This window comes from Amblyomma maculatum, chromosome 2 (genome assembly GCF_055883805.1).
Source record: "Amblyomma maculatum isolate TAMU_Amacu chromosome 2, ASM5588380v1, whole genome shotgun sequence".
Classification (NCBI taxonomy): domain Eukaryota; kingdom Metazoa; phylum Arthropoda; class Arachnida; order Ixodida; family Ixodidae; genus Amblyomma; species Amblyomma maculatum.
Window position 1 is genome coordinate 96,153,656 of NC_139345.1, and position 22,584 is coordinate 96,176,239.

Genomic DNA, 22,584 nt, shown 5'->3' on the forward strand with positions numbered 1-22,584 from the left:
CAACAGATAGTACAGTTTTCTTTTTTTCTTACTTTTCATTCTCAGTTAGAAACAGTGTCGGAATACTACTGAGAAAGAAGATAAACAGTGCATACATAATGAAATTTTTACCATGTCTTCATGGAGTTACTGAATGGTAACTACTATGCCGCTTGGGGCGACGGGTCGTCGGCTGCGTGAGCTACAAAGGCCTTAACTTTTCTCAAGGACACACGGTTGATCGAGACCCTTTAAAACTAATCTGTGTGCGATTATGTGCCTGTGAAAGTGTACGACAGTGATTTTTTTTTTCCATTTTCCCCTCCCCTCTCACAATTTGTCGCCCTCATTCCTCACCCCTCATCAGGAGTAGCATGCTAGGCTCACCACCAGGCAGACATCTCCTGTTGCCATTAAAATATATATATATATATATATATATATATATATATATATATATATATATATATATATATATATATATATATCTCTCTCTCTCTCTCTCTCTCTCTCTCTCTACTATGCCTCTAAGCATCTTTTGCTTGAAGTTGGTGCCATGAATGTAGCATAAATTTCTTTTCAAGCCGTTTATTCTTCTTTGATCGCATGGCAGTGCCTGATCGTGGCCCACCATTCGGGGGCTGTCAAGGTCATCTCCCTCCTGTCTCGGAGGAACCTTCTAGGTGAAAGCCCGGAATGGTTTGAGTTCTCACCCCAAGTGTCTGGACTTTTTGACCGTGGATTTCTTGCCCTTGAGGTTGGTGATGCTTCCTCCTCAAGACAGTTCATCTTCACTATAATCGGGCCTGAATGCCAGTCTCCGAAGTGTACATACCACTAGTCCTAACGAAATGTAATCAAGTTTCAAAAACGACGGAAGTGTCCTAGGTAAGTGAAATAACTCAGTGCCCTTTTGAGCAGTGCCACTTCGTGTGCAGTATCCTTATTTGTTCTGCAAAGTTAGTTAATTACTTACGACTAACCAGCTAATTCCTTAAATGTTGGGTTCAGAGGAAAGAATGTCAATTTAAAGTTGTAGATTAGATACTTTAAAAGCAGCTGGCTGAAATATTTGCAATAAGGTTATACACTGGTTTTGTTGCTGGCCCTAAAAATAAATGCCCACAAAACTCGAAACCTACCACTTGACAGTAACGCTACTTGAATACCTAAACATTATCTTAAGAGAGCAAAATCCTCTCATTTCATGTCTCCTGCACAGTGAAAATGCAAATTCCTGTTTAATGCAGTGTTCTGTAGATTAAGTGGATTTTTTGCTCTGGTAGCATGTCTCGGGCTCTCAAGGTGCACCACTGTAAAGTGGTAGAATTGGAATTTTGCACACTTGTTTTAGAGCTGGTAAAAAAAAGCTACATAAATGCTATCTTCCTGAAAGCATGTTTTTTTTTTTTTTTTTTTTTTTTTTTTTTTTTTTTTTTTTTTTCAACGTTAGCTGGCTAGCGCTGACTAGTTAATGAACATTGTAGAAAATAAAAAATACTGCAGACTAGGGCACAAAACTCTGAGTACTAAAGTACCGAGTTTTTTCACTTACCTAAGACACTTCCTCTTAGCTTCTTCAAGACCAAGAGAGCTGACAGATAAGACAAAAGCTAGACAAAAGCTTGTAACTGTGTATGTACAGTGTGCTATTACACTGGTCAAGTTTGAAAGCAGTACTAGTACTAGTAGGTAATAGGAAGTGGCAGATGAGCTGAGATGGGAGTACCATACAGCAAGCTGAGCTAGAGGACAAAGTTTCCTTTTTCTTCTTGTTCTTTCTCTCCCTTTCCTGTGCAGTGCGAGTGGCAGTTTGCAGGCGCCAAAGCTTCACTGGACACGGCTGACGATGGGGAGAGCAGTGACGAGGAGTCCCCAGCTCCTTCGATGGCTAGCAAAGCAGGCAGTGTGGTTCGCCATGCCCTCTACTACGTCACCGACAGTGATCGCTTTGCACCACGGCGAAAAAAACCAGTGTGAGTGAAAAGCAGCATTGACACACGCAAGTTTTGTCATCATTCTCAGATGTCACAGTGACATATTTCTGATGCCTCAAAAATAAATGTTACAGCAGTATTAAAAAAAAAAAATGCTTCTATAATGTCCGGTGCTACTTTACAAAGACGTATTTGACCTCAATGAGGTTCGAACTTCACTGCAGATGCTTGCACAATCCAGACAGTCGTAATGTACAAGAGCACTGCACTACACAAGGTGCTGCACTTCATCGTGCCAACCGTATATGCCACGTTCGTAAAATGTATTTAGGGTTTGTAATTTGCATGCCTTATCTGACTTGGGATTTCTTTGTTGTTTGTTTTTTAGAATAATCACCAAGCTGTACCGCTTGCTATGTGTAAAGTCAACAACACCTGAAGAGCTCTTTGCAGCCAAAGTAAGTAGTACCCTTTTCCTATTTGCTTAAACTGCTAATTTGCCTATTCGGGGGTTTTGCTTCATTGCCTACGGAATATGGAATATCCAGGTACAAAGGTGATAAAAAATTTGTGTGATTTCATATGCATTGCTTTTAACCTTTTTACTGCATATCTGTTCTGTAAATACTGCAGTTGTATAGATTAAAGATTTTACTGTAGTTTACATGCCTTGCTTTGAATACATATCTGCAGGGCACCAGTTGGTTGATATAATAAAAACCCATTAATTTAAAAGCATTTCACGTAGCTGCAGCACATGTTTCTATTTCTTTCCTTTTCGACGCTAGTATGCACCTAGTGTGGAAAGGTAAAACGTTCGGAGCATAGCAGTACAGGGTACTCGCAACTGTTCAGATGTGAATAATCGCACTTTTGGTTAACTGAAACAAATTTCAATATTTGGCAGACGATAGTCTGGTAGCCGTGGTCATATACATCGGTTGCCAACCCTTTCACCCGTAGATTGTTATACTTTAACAAAGCAAGCTCAGTCAAAAAAAAAACAACAACATTGGGGCCAGTTGGGAATCCCAATTTGTAACAATCTGATCCATATGGTTTCAATCTGGCCTAAATGGAGCCAATTGGAAGCAGCAGTCATTGTAATTGGTTGGTCCAGTTGAATTATATTCAGATGGTTTTGCAGATTCCAGTTGGCCATTTTGCATATTGAAGTGGCCACTTTGGATCTGCAATACTAATTAGATGTATTTAGATTCTGATCTGTTTACATCTATATGGATTCCATTTGGTTTGGGATTCCAAGTGGGGTTCCTGTAAAAAAAAAAAAAATAAATGCATTTCGGCCTAATTAGACTTCAATTATAGGATTCAAAATTGTCTATGGGCAAATAATTGCAACCTGCAACTGGGATTGCAAGTGAACCAATCAGAAGGTCTCATCAGGTATTCCATTTTGTTTAAAATATGCACATATTTTTTTCTTTATTTCTTTCTTTAATTCTACAGAAAGGGTCAGCAGCGATGAGGCCTCAGCATCCAAGCATTGTATGACAGTACAGTGAAGTAATACATTATCAATCTAAGCGTGCACAAAGTAACACAAATATTAAACACATATGTTGCAATAGAATTGTTACACACGTGAGAACCAAAACAGTACAAAAGGTACGCTGCAAAAACAAAATCAGCCTAATGGTTACAAACATGTACAATAGAATCATAAGTGGCTATGCACTCAAACTGTTAACACTGGCAATTAGTTCAGTCTCCACAGCCAAAAAAATTAGCTGCGGTTTAGCTCGTGGTTAAACCTAGAGTTACGCGAGAGCAGTCTGCATTACTACGCTTAAGTTCAGCTTGAAAATAAAGACATGGCTTTTGCACATAGTAGTTTACTCTATGATTTTAGCTTTATGCCATAGGGGAATCACTTCAATGCCTCTCGTCGTTGGCTATTCTTATTAAGGACTTCTAGTGGTACGACATAGTCTCTACATTAAACTCCAGGGCACGCCGCCGTCACAGTGCTCGAACGAACCTTCTGTCCTAGCAACTCGCCCTTGTCGTTCACCTCTACCAGCTACCGAGTTATCTGTCTTCTTCTTTTACTTCTTCTTTTTCTCCTTCTTCTTCTGCTTCTTCTTTTTCTTCTTCTGCTGCTTCTTTTTGTCCTTCTTCTGCGTCTTCTTCTTCTTCTGTTTCTTCTTTTTCTTGTCCTCTTTTTCTTTTCCTTCCTATTCTTTTTCGGACGGGCACGTGCTCTACGGACAGGCACGGTGAAATGGCGAGACTGTGGCCATTGTAGCTCTCGCTACAAAAAATTCAACCAGCATACTAGCACACATTCAACAAAAATCTTGAAATGTTAAATTGGGGAAAGTTCAACATTGTTTGTAATTATGTTTGCTTTAATGTTACATTTGAATGCGATGGTAGTGACGGAGAAGTCAACTTCAAGATTGGGCTTGCATATCACTCTTTTAACGAAAAGCAACGAACTGATTAGATTTTTGTAAGAAGATAATAGCAGCTTTGTCTAATTATTTTCATCATTTCAGTTATCAGTGCAGGCATGATTAGTTGAAATAACTTCGCTCAACAGAAAAGTTTCCTTAGTTCCAGCAATAGGTTTCTATGTATGGAGTATACAAGTGGGAGCAAGAGTGCTCTCTCGATGCACATATATATATATATATATATATATATATATATATATATATGCTGAATTTACATTTCTTTTATGCATTGCAGGTTTGTTTGTTTGGCATCGCTTCCTTAAAAGCATGGAATTCTCATAATTGCATTCCAGTGGGTAAAAAGCCCAATTCGAGTTAGTCGATTTTTAGACACCATTGAGGCTTTTCGGACACAATTGGATGAGGACCGATTTACTGCTATGTTGATTTTAGACCCCATATATTCCAACAGTGTCCAAAAAAAACAGTTGATTCTGAAGTGAATTCCCAGTGGCTTTTTTTCTGGTAATTGTTCCGAAGTGCACACAACAAGAATTGCAACAGCCCTCAGAGGACACCTGTTTCCAAGTAGAGTCCTGTTTTCTGCGATTCATCAGCAGCCCACAGTGACAGTGCCTATCAGCAACAGATAGTCAAGCCCAACTGATTAGGCTTGGCTAATTGAAATCTTGGTCGGTGCATTGTTAGAATTTTTTGTTTTTGTTTTTAGAAGGTGCGTTGCTGTTCTGGTACCAATATGCGTCCCCCTGGCTTCCATCTGCTTTTTCTTCTTGTGCGCTGAAACTGCGCTTTAACCCCAAGACGTTTGGGCTGTGAAGCCTCATCACATATAAGAGGCTGCTCTACTTGAGCATCACAGTGTGAAAGAGGCCACAGAAGCCCTTGCTATTTTAAAGTACTAGTTCTGCTTTGACATTGTTAACAGCATGCACGCAACAAAGTATTGATGGAACTGCAAAAATCATTGTTGCTGTGCAGTTTTCACCGGGAAGATGATCTTTCCACAAAATAAATTTACTGTGATGTCAGACGACTTTTAGGAGAATCTCAAGGAACTATTTATAGTTGACTTTCCGTTAATTCAAAAGTCTTTTTTCTGTCTCTGTCTTAAAGTCCAAACTAAAGTGGTTTTATTGTTTTTGGAAACCAATGCAGTACTATTGGTTACTTTATTTTTTTTTTTTTTTCATCTATACAACCAGTATAAGACTGCTAAACCAAAGCAGTCTTTCTCATCTATACATTATGGGGTGCTAATGTTTATAGGTATGTTTGCCTAGAGACAGTGTTCCAAAATACTGTATGTACATTTATTAAGTGTTTGGATATATTTATTGGATCTGGATCTGACTTGCAGTGCACGGTTCTTTTTTTTTTTCCTCCTACTTTCTGTTGAGTTCTTTCATATGAAAAGTGATTCCACTTATAATTCCTCATTGATCAGCATGCCAAATTATCGAAAGAGGTAAAGCACCATTCCTTGGTTCTTTGGCTTCATTGACTCTTGGCTTCCTTTTAGTGTATCATGTATCTTTGTTTGTGTGTCTATGTAACAACTCACAATCAATCTGGATCATAATAAGGTGCACTCCTGATAATTCAAACCAATATATCTCTGGCCTCTTGAAACTGTAATTAGAGTCTGCTGTAACTGCTTTGCTTCCCCATAAAGAATTGTTACAATGCTTCTTTTGCATACGCTTGAATTCATTTTGTCACAATGTGCAAGGTATATTTGTGCTCAGAGAAGCTCATAAACTGCTTACAGATAGACGCCGAAGAATATGGAGAAGCCCTGGACTTGGCTCGAGCCTATGGCTTGGACTCTGACCTGGTCTACCAGCGCCAGTGGCGTAGGTCACCAGCTTCAGTAGCAGCCATCCAAGATTACTTGGTTTGTTTTGGTTTTCACATAAATTGCATCCAAAAGGCACAAACTTGTCAAATTAAGAAAATGAATGCTGCCACTTATTACTTTATTTCTATTATCTTACACTTCGCAGCTTCTGAGTTATGGCCATTCTCTGTTCATTGAAAACCAACATAAGCAGTTGATGTGGCTCCCCAATGGAACTACATTTGCTTATCATACTTAGGCATTTCGAGTATTTTAGTTATAGTTACTTTTGTAATGTGTGCTTTGCTTTTGATCGACTTCGTGACAGAACCTGACAATGTTAGAGCCACCTGTGCAGAAAAGCCACGCGTCTTTTGGAACTGCATGTTTTTACACTGCAAAGATTTCAGCTGTTATATCGAAACCTAAGGTCATAGAGAAGCATAGGATGAATCGTGCAGCTTTCTTCCAATGCACGAAGATCAGCTAGCTGAAATTTAATCTGGACAATAGCTTTTCTTCTGCATGTAGGCAACTTTAGCTCCATTGTATTGTGGGCATATATATATATATATATATATATGTTTTATTTTGTTTTTAATTTATTTGTTTTATTCATTTATGTTTTACCTTGGGAAAATAGAACCCTGATTGCAGGTGATGAAATGATGATATCCAGGCCATTTATGTTTTAAGTTGGAAAAGTTGGACATTGGTATATCATGTAGTGTAGCTTGTAAGCAACTGTCAATCTTTCCCTGAATAATTTTTGCCAGCTGAAACTAGGCACATTATATAGTTAGGTCACAAAAAATCGCACTAGTGTCTCTAATAATAGCGCAATACTATTTGTTTAAGACCAAACGCTGCAGATTTTTCTCCTGTGGACACCCAGTCACATTACGCAACCTGATGCAAACACCTACAGCCCGCTCTCAGAAATAAGGTACATGCTGGCATATCTCGTATGTTTTCCAACACCTCCTTTTGTGTGCATTCAGAGCAAGATAAAGAAGTGTACCTGGGTGCTGCACGAATGCCTGGAAAGGGTACCTGAAACCTTGGAGGCCGCCAGACAGCTGCTAGAGTTTGGGCTTCGAGGCACAGATGTGGAAGCTCTGATTGCCTGTGGACAGGGTACTGATGGCGGCAGGTGCGTTGCCCCTCCCTGAATGTGTGCTGTTCCGCTGAGTGCGCAATTTTCGGTCAAACATCATTTAATCAATTACTCTGTGCCACCTAAGTTAAAGTGCATGCTTTGAAAAAAATTAATTGGTTCCCTTGACAACAAGGGTTAAGGTGCTCAAGTAATGTAAAAAGGCCTTCATTTGATGCTGAGTGTTGTTAAAGAACAAGCTGACATGTCATGTGGCATGCCTTCCCTCATATGTTGTCTTTATAACAATTGTGGTAGTCATATTAATGGTTGGTTGATTTATGGGGTTTAACCTTCCAAAGCGAATCAGGCTATGAGAGCCGCCATAGTGAAGAGCTCTGGAAATTTCAACCACCTAGGGTTCTTTAACATGCGCTGGCATTGCACAGCACGCGGGTCATATTAACATATCAATTTTAACTTTTAACTTAAATCTCAATGATATCCACCCGTATTATCTTGTGTGGTACAAATCAAAACTATACATAACTGGTTGCTTGTAATTAAGTACACTTTTGAGTAATTTTATAATAAAGTGATTACTTTTTTAAGCATTAACATTTTCGATAATTTCTTTTTTTTTTTTTTTTTTTTTCAGTGATTGATGACCAATTATTAATTGCTTGTGTGCAGAAAAGGACACAGGGGCAAAACTCCTGTGATAATGTAATTTCATTATATTGTTCGACTGCACAAAAGTGCGCATGTCTGCCTAACATGACGCGCTCTCCATGGTCTTCATTTTTAGTTCAGCTTCTGCTGGCGTTGTTGCAATTCTTCAATTTAAGGCCAATGGATGTCTAGCAAAGGATGATGTCAGGAGCTCCACTAGCTTTCGGCTGAAGAATTCGACTGACCTTGCTATGTTTCCACACGAGGAGCCGCCTCTGATGTTTGTAGAAAACACCGACATGGTTTTTTTTTTTCAACTTTTTGGCAACCTTACTTGCAGTGCCTTTTCACAGCACCGACAACAAAGCGCGGTGCTTCATAGAGGATGTTTGGTTTGGTTTGGACTGTAAAGATTTAAAGTCCAAAAGTAATTCAGGACTTTGGATATTTTGACCGCCTGGGATTCTTTAATGTGCACAGACATCACACATTACACAGGGACCTTGCTTTTCACCTCTGTCGAAATCGGCCACCGTGCTGAGGTTAGATCCCACTTTCTTGGTTTCAGCAGTCAAGTGCCCTAACCAGTGAGCAACCGAGGTGGTTCATATAAGAGGTGGAAACTGGCATTGAAGCACCGCACAACTACGAACAGGCACGCAAGGTGTTCGTACAGTATAGCACTGCCATACCCTCTAGCGCTTACATGCAGAGGATGTTTGGTGTAGCGGCTGATGTCTTCACGAGGAAACATTGCAAAACCAGTAACGACAACTTCGAAAGCAAACTTTTGTTGAAAATTACCTGCGTCTAAAAAATTTTCAAGCGAACCGCAAGCTACAATTTGGGCAAGTTTATTTTATGGCAAATAAGTTCGAAGAAGAGTAACCCAGTTGTGGTTGATTACTCTTCTTTTACTCTTTTGGGGCTGTAATCAACTGCTTTAATCAGTTACATTTGTGAGTAATTGTAATTGTAATCAGTTACTTATTTTCTGTAACGTGTACAAGACTCCTACAGGTGGACCAAGGCAATATGGGAACTCTTGAAGTAACAGTCTTGAAAGAAAGCAGGGAAGGCATGCATTAGTTTCAATTTGTCGCAAGAGAGAAATGAACGTCTGCGAGCTTTTTTTTTGCCAAGATTTTGTTTCTACTTTTACTGCTGCAAAACTAAAGACTCTTTGAGATTGCAAACCGTATGGCACGGTAATTGAAATTGCAGCTCTATGTATATATATATTGTGCACCAGTGGCTCTGATCACTGCTTCTAGCTTTCTTAGCCATCTGTTTGAACTGTTTTGCAGATTCATATTGAGCAAGCCCCCTGTTTTTGACAATGCTTACGAGGACAAGGACCTTACTGAGCAGCAGCGGACAGAGAAGCGAAGAGTGGTGGAGCATGCTTGGCGGAAAGATTGGCTGGCCAAGGTAGACTTTGACAAGTTAGTGCGGTGACACCTTCTCTCTTTCTCTCTCTTTTTATATTTAAACAAATAAGTGAAGATCCTGCTACCTTGCCACTATGCAGCTGAACTAGTAGATTATGGATTGTTGTGTCATTAATGCTGTTCAGTATTGACACAAGGCTTTGTAATCAGCCGGAGTGTTGAACTGTAGGCAGTGTTTAAAACCACGTGGATGCGAGCATTGCACATTTTATATGCTTACATCTATGCCTGCATCTGTGCTGTCAGTATGCAAGCGTTCTGGCACCTGGCAACCACTTGTTAGACTGGCATACATACCTGTGTGACACAGCAGTGGGCAGGAGTTGCCACACGATGTTGTACCTTTCTTACCGAGTGATGCTGCTGCATGTGGCATTTCTCAGGTGTACCGCCATAATGCTGCCTACGGCGGGAAAGTTGAGAAGACGCAAAAGCTTAAAATTCTGACCATACACATTTGTGCTGCCTGTAGTTTTGTGTCATTAATAGTACTGGAGGAGCCCATAGAACACGTGTTTAGTTCAGAGACCTGAAGAGCTGCTAAGCTGAGAGAGCAGAGGATGGTCAACATGAGGTAAGGTCAAACACCAGTTTTATAAATAAATTGTCTTTTGGCCTACAGGCATGGGGCTTTCCTGTAATCTCTTTGGCATAATGGCATTCTGACATGTTATGAGTCACTAACATTACATGCATGTAGGGTATCAACATGGTGAAGAATTTAAAAAAAAAAAAACGGTGGGAGGGACAAAATTTTGAGACAGATGATTTGCTATATTGCTCTTACAGTCAGTCTCTATTATATTGGACCCAAATATTTTGAATTAAAATTAATTTCAATGCAACAGCATTAGAGTCCACATAAACAAATAATTTTGTTGGTTTCGAGAAATTCTCTACTGGTCAAGAGATTGGTGATGTCACAAGGTGACATGACATGGCCGAAAATTGCAGTTTGCAAGTGACATGGCCGAGCATTGATGGTTTGCCAAGGTTTGTGATGTCACGAGACCACATGGCATGACCAAATTTGTAGGTGCACGGACAGCTGGCAGTTGGTATATGTTCTGGTCACGTGACATGGCCGCGGGCAACGGCGGGCTTGACAACAGTTAGCAGCTGCACTTGGTTGCGTGCAGCTGTGTCTAGACAGTTCCACGTATAATTTAGGAATGGTGCTGCAATAATCGTCACATGTGTCTACTGTAATGGAAATACATCCCGAAGTTGCCGGGTTGGATCCAAAACCTACAGTAAGCAGCAAACGAATTGACGAAAAATTTTCAAAAGCAACAAAAACCTTATTGGGCTGCAGTGATCTGTAGTAGCGATTTTGCTTCTAATGCCCTTGTATTGTACTCTTTAAGCATCCCTTTAATTTTTTTCACTGTGTAACATATGTATGCCTTGCTGGCCTGGATTATGCCTATGTGGATAAGCTGTTGCTCTGATGGAATGAGGCAACATACTTCGGTAGCCAAGGTGTTACGTCTTATCCAGGAACCAAATTAAGTGCCTAGCAGGTTGGCACACCTGTTGTACATTCTGGCGTGCAACCTTCTTGGACAGATAAATATGTTAAGCTGTTAAATTTTAAGCTTTAATTAGTATCACTGATCTGCCTCTGGTAAGTTCTGCCTGTATTGTGCTGTTCATGCAGCCCAGCCTCCTCCAATGAGAACTTGTCAGCAATTTGAACTGACACAGTGTTATGAGGTCCAGCTCATAGGTGATTTGTGAGAAAAATTTTATGGTAATTTAAAGCCCGTTACAGGGCAGAATAATTACTCCTATCTCGGTGGCCTACAGGCATGGGGCTTTCCTGTAATCTCTTTGGCATAATGGCATTCTGACATGTTATGAGTCACTAACATTACATGCATGTAGGGTATCAACATGGTGAAGAATTTAAAAAAAAAAAAAGGTGGGAGGGACGAAATTTTGAGACAGATGATTTGCTATATTGCTCTTACAGTCAGTCTCTAATATATTGGACCCGGATATTTTGAATTATTTCTAATATCAAAATCGCAGAATATCTCGTTGAAAATCCCATGCAGAAGTATAGGACTGGTGTTCACCTTTATTGAATCCCATTCAGTGGAACATTCAATATATCGAACTGCATGCGGTGCCCTTGCAATGGCCGTTTTTCCTTATGGTGCGCCACGATCACTTTTCGCTCGCGGAGTTTGGCTGGCAGTGCAGCCTTAACTGCTTTCTGGCAGCTTAATGCTGTAAAATTTCGACTGATTGAAACTGGCCTTCGGTCTGGCATGCTTGTTTTTAATGTGCGCTGCAGCCATGAGAAGATGCCAACGGGCAGTGCACTGGTTGTTGTGCGGCGAAGCGAGCGTTGTTGTCCGAAGGCTTGCAGTGTCTTTCGTATGATTTGCTTCGTTGCTAAAGCAGAAGAAGAAATTACTTGAAGTGGTAAATGAGCAGTAATTGTTGCGTGTATAGTGCACCAGTAGCAAAATTAGAGCTCTCATGATCAGCAGTAGTTGAAACACCATTCGTAGCAGCTTTAACCCCATCCAAAAGCACTAGTGCCATGCAACGCAAGACGCGAGGCCTGACACCTCGATCTATCCCTATAAAATACTGAGAGTGTACGCTCTCACCCACAGAGCAACACACGGAGGTGCATCTCTTTCTGACACCTGGCGCGAAGTGACACTCGGTAGTGTTAGTGCATATACGCGCATGCACCTTTCAAAGAGCTGCAATGACGGTGAGCGATGGGTCGCAACTATATATCAATGGGATGCGCATCACAGCAGGAAGAACAATGCGACTGTGGCTACACCATATGCACGCTTGCCTTTTACAGAGAAGCTCACCTGTTGGCATATTTTACTTATCTAACTGTCATTCAAACCACTATTAATACAGTCGAACCTCACTATAACAAGCACGAATATAGCGAATTATCAGATAAAACGAAATAAAATTAAAGTTTGGTTGATCTATGGTTTATTTTTATTGAAGTTCTTTCTGTATAACGAAAGAAAAATTTCAATATTTGACGCTAGATCGGTTATAATGAAGCATTTTTTTTTTTGCATTAAAACGACAAAAATGTGTAAAGGAGCCCAAAAAAACAACATCAAAAACGCAATTTTTTAATCGGCCGAATCGCCCGCGAGTTCGCATGCCACGTCATTTACCGGCGGTAATAAAAGCTACCGCCAACGGCTTATCATCTTCGAGATCACACCCACGCGCGCGATGATCTCAAAGGTCATGAACCCCATGGTGCCATGGCCGGACTCGAGCGGCACCGTTAAAGTAAGTTTAAATCGCCCGCACATTCGCATGCCGCGTCATCTAGCGGCACCGACAAAAGCTAGTGCTAACGGCCCATGACCTCCGAGATCACACTTCCACGTGCAGTGATCTCTGAGGTCATGAACCGCCATGGCCGGACTCGAGCGTCGCCGCCGCTGCCGATGCTCGAGTCCGGCCATGCAACGGCTAAAAGGCATGTGACTGGCATTGCCTTGTCATGGCGTGAGCCCCTGCCGGGCCTCTGCCACTGCGACCGACCCGTGTGCGCGCGCTACACTCCTCGAGTCCTTTGGCTCCGTCGCGCAAATTGTGCGTAGAGGCACAAAATTAGACAATTGGCTATAAAGGACAAATAAGCCTTAATGTTTGGTCTTACTTGTAACAGACATTTTAACATTTTAATAGACATTGTAACAGGCTTTCCACGAAGAGCACAAGTGCGACTGCATATGTGAGCATCTTAGCGAGCATATTGGGAGCGCGCGTTGGGTTCTCCAATTAGTGGAGCTTCCTATCACAAATTACCATAGGTGTTGTGTTCACTAGTCTGAAGAATAAAGGGGGAATTGTCTATTACGTTGCATTTCAGTACGAGCGACAAATCTATCTGTGAAATGCAAAGAAGGGGCTCAGCTGGTGCCGCTGACATAAACAAGTCATTGTGCCTAGAGAACGAGACATAGCCAAGCCAAGACCAAAACAAATGGCATAAAAACAGAAGGGGTTCTGCTCTGGTGAAGACAAATAAACTGCTCTGTTTGTTAAACAATCAGTTTCAACTCCACTCAGGAACGCCTCGTTTGCTTTTCATTTATTTTTTGTCTGATTAGCGACATTCACGGACTTGTTACTCACATCTGGTGTTACCTTTTGTCAAACAAGCATAAATTTCTGAGGGATATTTCTACTGGTGATTTTTTATAGTTTTGGCCGCTTCTAGCACCTTGATGGTAATCTGGTTACTTTTACGATTCTATGGTGCTTTTTTACTTGAATTCTTGTAGTGTTACCTGACGCATAGTTTAATTATGAATAGCTAGTTATGATGCTACGTGACATCGCGATCGCACTTTACAATCACTGCAAACATAGTTTGCCAACATATACTGCTTTGGCACATCGGCCATCAGGCTCTTGGTCTGATTTTCAAGCTGGAAGAGGCTGTGTTGAACAGCATGAATGCAGCCATGAAGCAGACCAAGATTTACAACTATTTCAGCGGTAAATAAATGTAAGAAAGTTGCGAGATGTGGTGAATGTAGTGGTCCACCAAGCAAATCCAATCTGTAAATGAAAGCTACAATAACGCTTTTGCGACATGATGTACTTCTTTTTTGCATATTTTAGCTCTAGGTAGGCCTGCACCAAAATAAGGTCTGGTTAGAAAATGTAAACGTGGTACCCTGCTTATAAGGGACCTCTCATATAAGAGACAAAAACTGCTCCTCGGTGCATGTCTCTTATAAAGGAGTTCAACTTTGTACCGGGATTTCTGATGTTAGCTCCCCGGGTGCCGTATAAAATAATTTTGAGTTTCAAAGATGCACGGGAGCAAGAAATTAGTAAAAGCGTTCGGCATCAGCACTGGTAGCAAAATCTTTCAAAAAACTGCGAAGGAAGATGTCCCTAGCTCACTGCTTTGGGAATGTGCTCAAGTGCTCATTTCACTAAATGGCATGAGAAAGTATCTTATTGTCAAAGAGGTGGATGCTGAATTTGCTAAAACACATGCATGTTTATTTGGCTAGGTTGAAGTAGTCTTCTACCTGAATTGGTCTAATCTGCATGCCTTTCACAAAAGGTAGAGCAGAAAAAAAATGTTATAGAAAAACATTGTCTTCAGAAGAAATGCAAAAATTTTTGTGTGCATTAGCTTGGAAGCGTCATTAGCATGCAAACCAATTTTCATCAAGTTTCTCAAAAAAAAAATAGTACAATTGATACCTCTCCCATCACGATAAACAAATTTTAATGCATAATGCTTCTTGCATGGAGTAAATATGCACTGTGGTTTTTGCAGAAACAATGATTATTTGATGCAATAACATGTTATCAGTTCTCAGTGTGTCCCAATATAAATCAATTTGTATCTTTGTTATTGTTATTTTTGCCTGTCTTTATGAATTTATTTCATTTTTTTAATTGCAGCCTTTCTCTGGATCAGCGCTGGCTCTGTGAATGTCGACTCAAACTCCTTGTCTACCTAGACAGACTGGCCATGTATGAGGTCTGTATCCAACCATTATTGAGTTCTGGGAAATGTGCGGCAGAGCTTTTCGTAATTGCCATTTCACTTGTGAATAAGGTTAAACGAAGTGCACTTTATGGGCTTACATGAACTTCATGGGTTACATATATATGTAAACCAAGGGCATTAAAAAGCGTCTTTGAAAGCTACATATAAGTGCACACAGTCAAATCCAGATATATTGAACACAAAGAGGACCACGAAATAGTTCAATGTAATCATTCTTTCAGTATATAAAATCTACCACCGGTCATAAGTGGTCTAATTTCGTTACTGGCTTGCTATAAATGCAGTAATATCAAAATGGAAATTAGGGTACAGCTGATTTTTGCGATACCGTCAGTAGTGAAGCAGGTCACGTGAGAGCCATTGCAAACCTTCGGTCAGCCAGGCTGGCTTCACTGCATGCAAGGTGACTTATGCTGTTGTGTGGTGTTGCCACTGCATAAGCATAGTTGCTACTTGAGGCAAAGTTTGCGACATCCACTGGAGTGAACCAGTTTAAGCTTACAAACACCAGAGTGAGGTCTGTGGATGTCACTGATTTCATTTTACGATTTTTCTCATGCAATGAATTCCCTAGATTCTACTTTAGCTTAAGTTGTTTATATGATCCCTCGTGTCACAGTACTGTAAAAGCTTGTTAATTCGAACTTCATGGTACCAGAAAAAAAGTTCGAATTAGCCAGTGGCCTCGAAAAAACTAGAACCATTTGCGTTATGGTAAATTTAGCGTATTTGCTCGAGTAATGAACCCGCTCGCGTAATGAGCCCTCCCCCCCGCTTTTGCCCTTGAGAATTTGAAAGAAAAAGCGTTAGTGGTTAGCACGACCTTTCGCTTCGCGCCGTCACAGACTAAACGCATTTCTTGGCACCACGCTAAGATGCCGCACAGTGATAACATCATGGTGCAGGTATCTTTTGACCTTAGCCCTAGCAGCGGAGAGCAGTAGGAGAGTGAAGGGGGGGGGGGGGACTTCGCAGAGTGCCAGCGGTCATGACTCCTCACCGGCAATCATCATTCACGGTGTGACGCAGTAGCAACAGTTTCTTTCACAAGCAGCCTGCATCGTGTGTGAGGCTTCACCGCAAGACACGCTGAATGCCACTTGACTAGCATACTTGTGGCCTAAAATAAAACTGAGCACACGAATGAACAAAACAATGAATGAACAAGCGAAATGAACAAAATTTCATTTCGCGGGACGCCCCGCAAGCAGATGCGCATGTGTATACCTTGGGTACGTGTAGGACATCCGTATGTTCAGCTTGACACTTGCTGTTCACCTCATCAGCAGCCTTGAAGAAGAGCACTTATTCCACAAGCCCGCGCTCCGTTTTAGCGGAAGAACCACGATGGAAGTGCATAAAAATCTGCTACCACCATCCAAAGCTCTGCGGAATTGCAATTGGTTAGCTGGCTGATGCAAGGTGGCTGCAATGACCGCCGTTGCCGCGGACGGCGTGAAGCTCATAAAAGTGAAATTGAAGCTGTGTAGTCAGCCTACTAAAGTGGTTGCGCTTATTCACGGCCTACTAAGGCCGTTGCGTGCAAGTCAGAGGTGCGCAAAATGTAGTTCAGGTCTGAGGAGTGCTATTTTGATGATCGTTCAATCGTAACTGGACGTGGCCTAACCGGTGCGAGACTCGTAGCGCCCATCCGATAGCCTCACATGGGCGTCGGAGGGGATCCCACCAACAGAAATACGTATCCGTATTTCTGAAGGGTGTCAAGTTATGGAGCATCGAGTTCCAAGTATAAGACTTCACATGGAACAGGCAGCAGTCAGCTGCCGCCACGGCTGCCACCCTCTACCCTCTGGCGCCACTGGCCACCATGCCGTTCATGTAACGGTTAGGTTTTGCCCACTCTTTCATGGTTTTACCTGGTTTTATTCTTGTCTCTGTTTTGGATGAGCGCAGTCTCGTAACTATGCTACATTGGTGCGGGAACGCTTCTTTACCCATGTTCTGGGCGCCAGGCCTCCCTGATGTGACACCACATAGTTCGAATTATCCAAAGCAGAACCGACTCGTGTTCGAATTAACGGGTTTTTTTGTACACAGACCTCTATGGAGCTTGGCCGAACCAAGTTGTTGAGTTCGAATTAACGGAAAATGCGAATTATCGTGCTTCGAATTAACGAGCTTTCACTGTATAAAAACTTGTTACTAAACATGAGATTCTGTCTTCTCTGTAGCATTGAATTTCCTTTTTCACTTTAATGTCTCACAGTTCGGCTCTAGGTTGGGAATGGACACAGTAGCAGAATGACGTGGTCTAATTTTAGTCCACCATGAACTCTTTGACATGCACCCAAATAAAAGCACACAGAGCTGATACTTTTGCATTTCGCCATCATCACAATGGGGCCAACTGCAGCCAGGCAGTCAACAATCAAATTTGTAATCGGCTGCACAGCACCATTGCCATGGAGGATTTTCTGTAGCATTAGGTCAGATTATATCAGCTTATTTGAAGAATGCTTGGTGTGGGAAATAGGGTTATGTGGAATGAAAACAAAAATTATAAAACATTTTCTTTTCCTTCTGCCGAGTCCAGCTTTGTCTAGTAAAGCTCACATTGCAGTCTCCTTGGGCAGTTGTACGCACTTAGAGAAGACATTGACATGTTAAAAAATGGGGCCAACAGCCGTTGCAGCTTTGTCATTTTCATGGTGTTGCTCTTTTACGCTATGCGGCAGATCCAGGAGGGGCTTGCACTGTCTCCCGAGAAGTTCGACGCCAGCTTCTTTGAGCAGTTCCGGTGCCAGCCACCACTTGAGGCAGCCCTGGCCTTCGCACAGGAAGGAAATGCCACAGCTGTGTCAACATTGCTCACCTATGCTGGAGCATTCACCCTTCCCCACTGGCTTACTGTGCTCAGCCATTTCCCAGAGACTCTTCCACCATCGCAGTATGCCAGCTGCCTTCCTAAGGCCAGGTAAGAGTCTTTTACTAGGTCACGACACACTTATATTATTCCCTCTTTCCTACCATGTTATTTTGCAGTATGGTAGCAGTTATAAATATGGTAGCAGCGGGGGTTGTTTGTTATTTTACTGTTTAGTATGGTTGTTTGTTCAGTAAACTCTTCGGTGTTTTTATTAAACCTGATTCAGATTTATTTTATTCAGCATGCTTATCTTTAGTGGGTGTACCCTCCTGACTGCAGTTAGGGTCGGGACATTGTGCTTCATGGGTATTATCTGTTGCAAAATAGCATTTTTGCTGAGTATAGACGCTTATAAAACATCTATTTTGCACGTTTTGGGGTTTTGTTGCAAAATGGAATCTGCACAGATGCATCCAGGATATTTTCTTGGATAGAAGGTAAGGCATCTGGTACATGTCTTGCAGTGGAATTGTCTCGGTTCTGCAACCTTTGGCTTCCCTGGAATAATTGCACAAACTCTTCTTTGTCTTCAGGAGTACAAGAAGAATATCTTCTGTGAAATTTCTTTCACTGTCGCAAAACTTGTGCGCACTCCAAACTTTGAGCATCAGAAATATGGCCACCGTGATTGGCTGTAGTTCTAAAGTATACTAGCTGGCTCTAATAATTCTTGTTGAGTTCAAGAAAAAAAAAATACAAAACTGTGCAATAACATGCATGAAAAACCTTCCAGATTTAACAGTGTGTTTTGAGTGAAAAAAAAAAGGGGGGGGGGGGGGGGGAGGGGGGGTTTGGGTTGACCGCAAAGGGTGGACAAAGGGTGGAATTAAGTGCTATTCTATAGGGTTATATATTTTTTGCCGCCTGCACTTTTGTTCATGTTCCATTTTAACATATATAACCAAAATCACTTTATTCCTTACTTTACCTATCACTTTACCTACTTTACCACTTTACTCATACTGGACGTTTAATGAGATGAGATGTTTGTGGAACTTCTAATCAAACAAATGAGACCCATAGAACAAATAAAAACATAAAGAAAGAAGTGATAGTATAATCACTGATCCTGTACAGTCGAACCCGGTTATATCGAACCCGGATATATCGAATTTGGTTATATCGAACTCACGGAATATCCCATTGAAAATCTCCCATGTAAAAGTATAGGAAAGCCGGGTCATATATCGAACTTAATTTCACCGGCCGTTCGATATATCGAACTCCGCATCACGCACTGGAAAGTGTGCGTTCTCCAAAAACGATCGCATCACACTTGGCCGTTTGCCGCGTGACGTTTTCAAGCCATGCGCGGAAGGAATGAGAAGGAACAGTTCGGCGACGGCTGGTCTGGGCAGCACCGCGCCCATTCCCCAAAGGCGCACGCATCTGCAGTTATCGTTTCCCGCGCGCCAACATATGACGTTTGCAAACCATGTGCGTGGGAGTGCCCATTATTTTGCGGAGCTATCTCTCTCCTTCAGCACGCGCTACACATGCGCCAAGCCAGCTAAGCCCGTTTTCAGACAGACGTCAGTTGCTTTCTCCAGCGTGTGTTGCGAGCCCCCTCTGCGCCTCTGCGCGCGGCGGCTGACGTGGCTATGGCGCCTGTAGACGTTAAGAAGCGACAGGTCTTTTTTTTTAGAGTCATCCTTTCTTATCTTTGTGCTGTTCGGACGTTAAGCGGCAGCTGTTTTTTTTTTTCTTTTTTTTTTTATGCGGGAGTCGTTTATCCTGCATGTATGAATCAACGAAAGCACGCGGTCAGCTGCTGCGATAATGACGCCCGCCACAAGCGCGGCGTGGCTTGTGCAATCAAGCCATCACGGGCACTCTGCCAAGTTTGCTCCCCGCCATCAGCAGGAGCTATCAAAAGATAAACGCGCCCGGACGTTATCGCTGCGCAGCATCTTGGCACGCTGCCAAGAAATGAGCTGTGGATGAGATCACCGAAAAGGAGTGACGCGCGCCATCGACATGCGAGCGAAAACGCTCGTGATTTCTGCCGCGGCGACACAAACCTTGTTTTGAGCTGCCGCGGTGGCTTGAGCGGCGAGAGGGACGCAGTTCCAACAAGTTTGAAATTTTTCGCTCTGTCGCTGCCGCTCGTCGCTAAGATTGCTCAATCGCTTGCATGTGAGCGAGCTGGCCTTTACGCAATTTTTTTTTTTTTCAAATTCTCGGGTGCAAAAGTGGAGGGTGGGTTCATTATGCGAGTGGGTTGATTACGCGACAAATACGGTATCGTTTTTTCGCATCGTAAGTACCGTCACAAGCAGATTTCTGTATATCGAATTATCGATATATCGAACTATTTCGCAATCCCCTTCGAGTTCGATATATCCGGGTTTGACTGTATAATCACCGAGCCTGCACCCAGATCATTTATGTTTCGTTACTCTCCTTTTAGGGTAACGGAAGAAAATGCACGTGAGGTGGTCTCGTGGAGCATGCGGGACCTGAGGGAGAAGGACTGGTGCGAGGAAATGATTCAGGAGTAAGAGCAGAGCCTTTGGAACCTTTTTTATAGCCCTCGTGCAGCCACATCCTCTGAATGCATGTATGCTCTCATTTGCTGCCCCAGGGCACCTATGGTGGCTGTGTGGAATGCATTCAACAGGGACTTCTATGATGACAATCCCATGCTGCAAAAGTGGTGGTGAGTCTCAAAAGGCAGTCATTTCTTCACTTCTCGTGTATTGATTCTGCAGCATGCACTGCCAAGTTGGGGCACCACAAATGTGTAGAAACAGTGTATAGGGATCGCCAGTTTATGGGCATTAAAGACCGAATTTAGCAAATTTAAGTAAGTGCTGAGATAAGCAACAAGCGACAGCATTCATGGCAAAATTGGTTACCGAAACCATTACCCAGCTACAAAATGTGGTTTTGGGGATGTTACCTTCAGGACAGGTGGTTAAGATGCCTGAATGGCCTTGAAGTCAGAAATGCAATAGCCGACCGTTTTTTCGGACTTGGCGGGAACAGGAAAATGGTCAGATTAACCGAACAGTCCGAAAAATTCGTGAACTTAAAAAAAAAAAAAAAATTACTTTTCTGTGAAAAATAAGCTTTACAATTCGCAAACTTCGCCGCTCCCCATGTTTCATTCATATGCCGATAACAGGGAGTTATAGCATAGCACAATCTGCTACTGTGATTGGCTTCCGCGCACCACCCATGCGCATGCGCTCACGCGATTCGGTATGATGGGCGCGGTCACCAGTGTGCGCGCGCTGGCTGATGTAGACGCAGCAGGTGCACGTGCGCGCTGCCAGGAAGCATGCAACTCGCTCAAAGTGGTCACCGTGTGCACAGTGGTGCCGCGCAGAAGCGGATCATGCTAACCCTCCAGTTAGAATATCTTGGCCAGTCCTGCTTTTGTCATGTCCATGCCACTTCACGGCGTACTGCAACGCAGTGGATCGTGCCGTGAACGAATGCACACGCCAAGTGAAGCAATAACATTCAGTTTTCATGGTTAACGATCATAGCCAAGACCGTGAGATGGAGAAAAGCGAGCAGAATGAGAACCCCCAGAAACATGGATACACCAGACCTTCCTCCCCTTTCCCCACATGTGGCAGCAACAGCGGGTGGCGGCAGAGCGAGCCGCGGCAGACGGTGCTCCCGCTGACGTTCCGATCACGCGCTCTTTGTAGGCTGCCGCGATGAAAAGGTCGAGCATTCACTTATTGCCACTGCCACATATGGCTACGATGAACAAAGTGCCAAGCTAGTCTATCCGAATGACTGCTTTGCCTAGATTTCATGGCCGCACAAAACTGGTTGTTTGCGAAAACGACGCGCTCTTGTCTAAGTGATGCCGAAAAAACAGCCCTTCAACCAAAAAACAATCTCCACGGTACTGCTCACTCAAAATTTGGTCTAAAAAGTTGAACTTTTGGACACCATAGGGTCTGAAATATCGGTTATGAAAATGTATGTGCTCCTATGGGCCACGTAAGTGTTTCTGCATAGTCTGAAATATCGCGCATGTCCAAATTATTGGAGTCCAAAAAATCGGTTGGCTACTGTAGCATCTTTTACACTGGTGTCCTAAGCAGTAGGCCTATTATTAATTTGTTTATTAAATTATAGGATACACATTATCGTAGCATTTGTATTTCATTTTGTGAACTCTCGCATATAATGACAAGTATTGTGCGCGATCACATTTCTTTTGTTAGTTGTACATTGCATGCAAGCAGATGTGTCACTGCGGGTGTATGAAAGTCGTTATTTTTGAATTCATGAACGCTCTAGCATGTATTCTTTGTTTTACTGGGGGTGAGCACTAGAAGTATTCTTGCCTTTGTCTTACAGGACTGAAAACCTGACTTGTGAGATGCTGACACAGTGGTATTCAGAGCGAGCCCACGAGATTGAAGAGATGAGCTGTTTGGTTGAAAATGCCTTGTCGCTGATCAAGATTGGATGCCTGAACAATATTGAGGTCTGTATTTTTCCTGTAAACAGTGCAGCACTACTTTTCTCCTTAAACAAACAAACAAACAAACAAACAAAAACAGAACACTTCGGTTACCAAATTTACTTTCTGTGCGTATCAGTGTAACTTGAATCTGTTTATAATTTTTCAATAATTATTCATGTTACAATTTACAGCTTGAGAAGAGTGAATTTTTTCCACATGAATGCTGATTGGAGTCAGTGAGTCTTTGTCCTAAATTAATTCCAGATCACGTACAGTCATGAAAACTAAAGGTGTCACTTGA

At 42.3% G+C, this 22,584-nt stretch overlaps 1 protein-coding gene across 1 annotated transcript in view; it reads left to right on the forward strand.

The window, feature by feature from the left end:
• LOC146199313 (NBAS subunit of NRZ tethering complex-like) overlaps positions 1–22,584 on the forward strand; it is a 95,883-nt gene that overhangs the window by 13,908 nt on the left and 59,391 nt on the right. Inside the window, exons 13-23 of the mRNA XM_084594782.1 lie at positions 593–736; positions 1,780–1,955; positions 2,305–2,374; positions 6,126–6,251; positions 7,196–7,347; positions 9,270–9,407; positions 14,853–14,931; positions 17,658–17,896; positions 20,259–20,345; positions 20,433–20,507; positions 22,175–22,304. Coding sequence (XP_084450908.1) covers positions 593–736; positions 1,780–1,955; positions 2,305–2,374; positions 6,126–6,251; positions 7,196–7,347; positions 9,270–9,407; positions 14,853–14,931; positions 17,658–17,896; positions 20,259–20,345; positions 20,433–20,507; positions 22,175–22,304 — 1,416 coding nt within the window. The remainder of the gene's footprint in view (positions 1–592; positions 737–1,779; positions 1,956–2,304; positions 2,375–6,125; positions 6,252–7,195; positions 7,348–9,269; positions 9,408–14,852; positions 14,932–17,657; positions 17,897–20,258; positions 20,346–20,432; positions 20,508–22,174; positions 22,305–22,584) is intronic.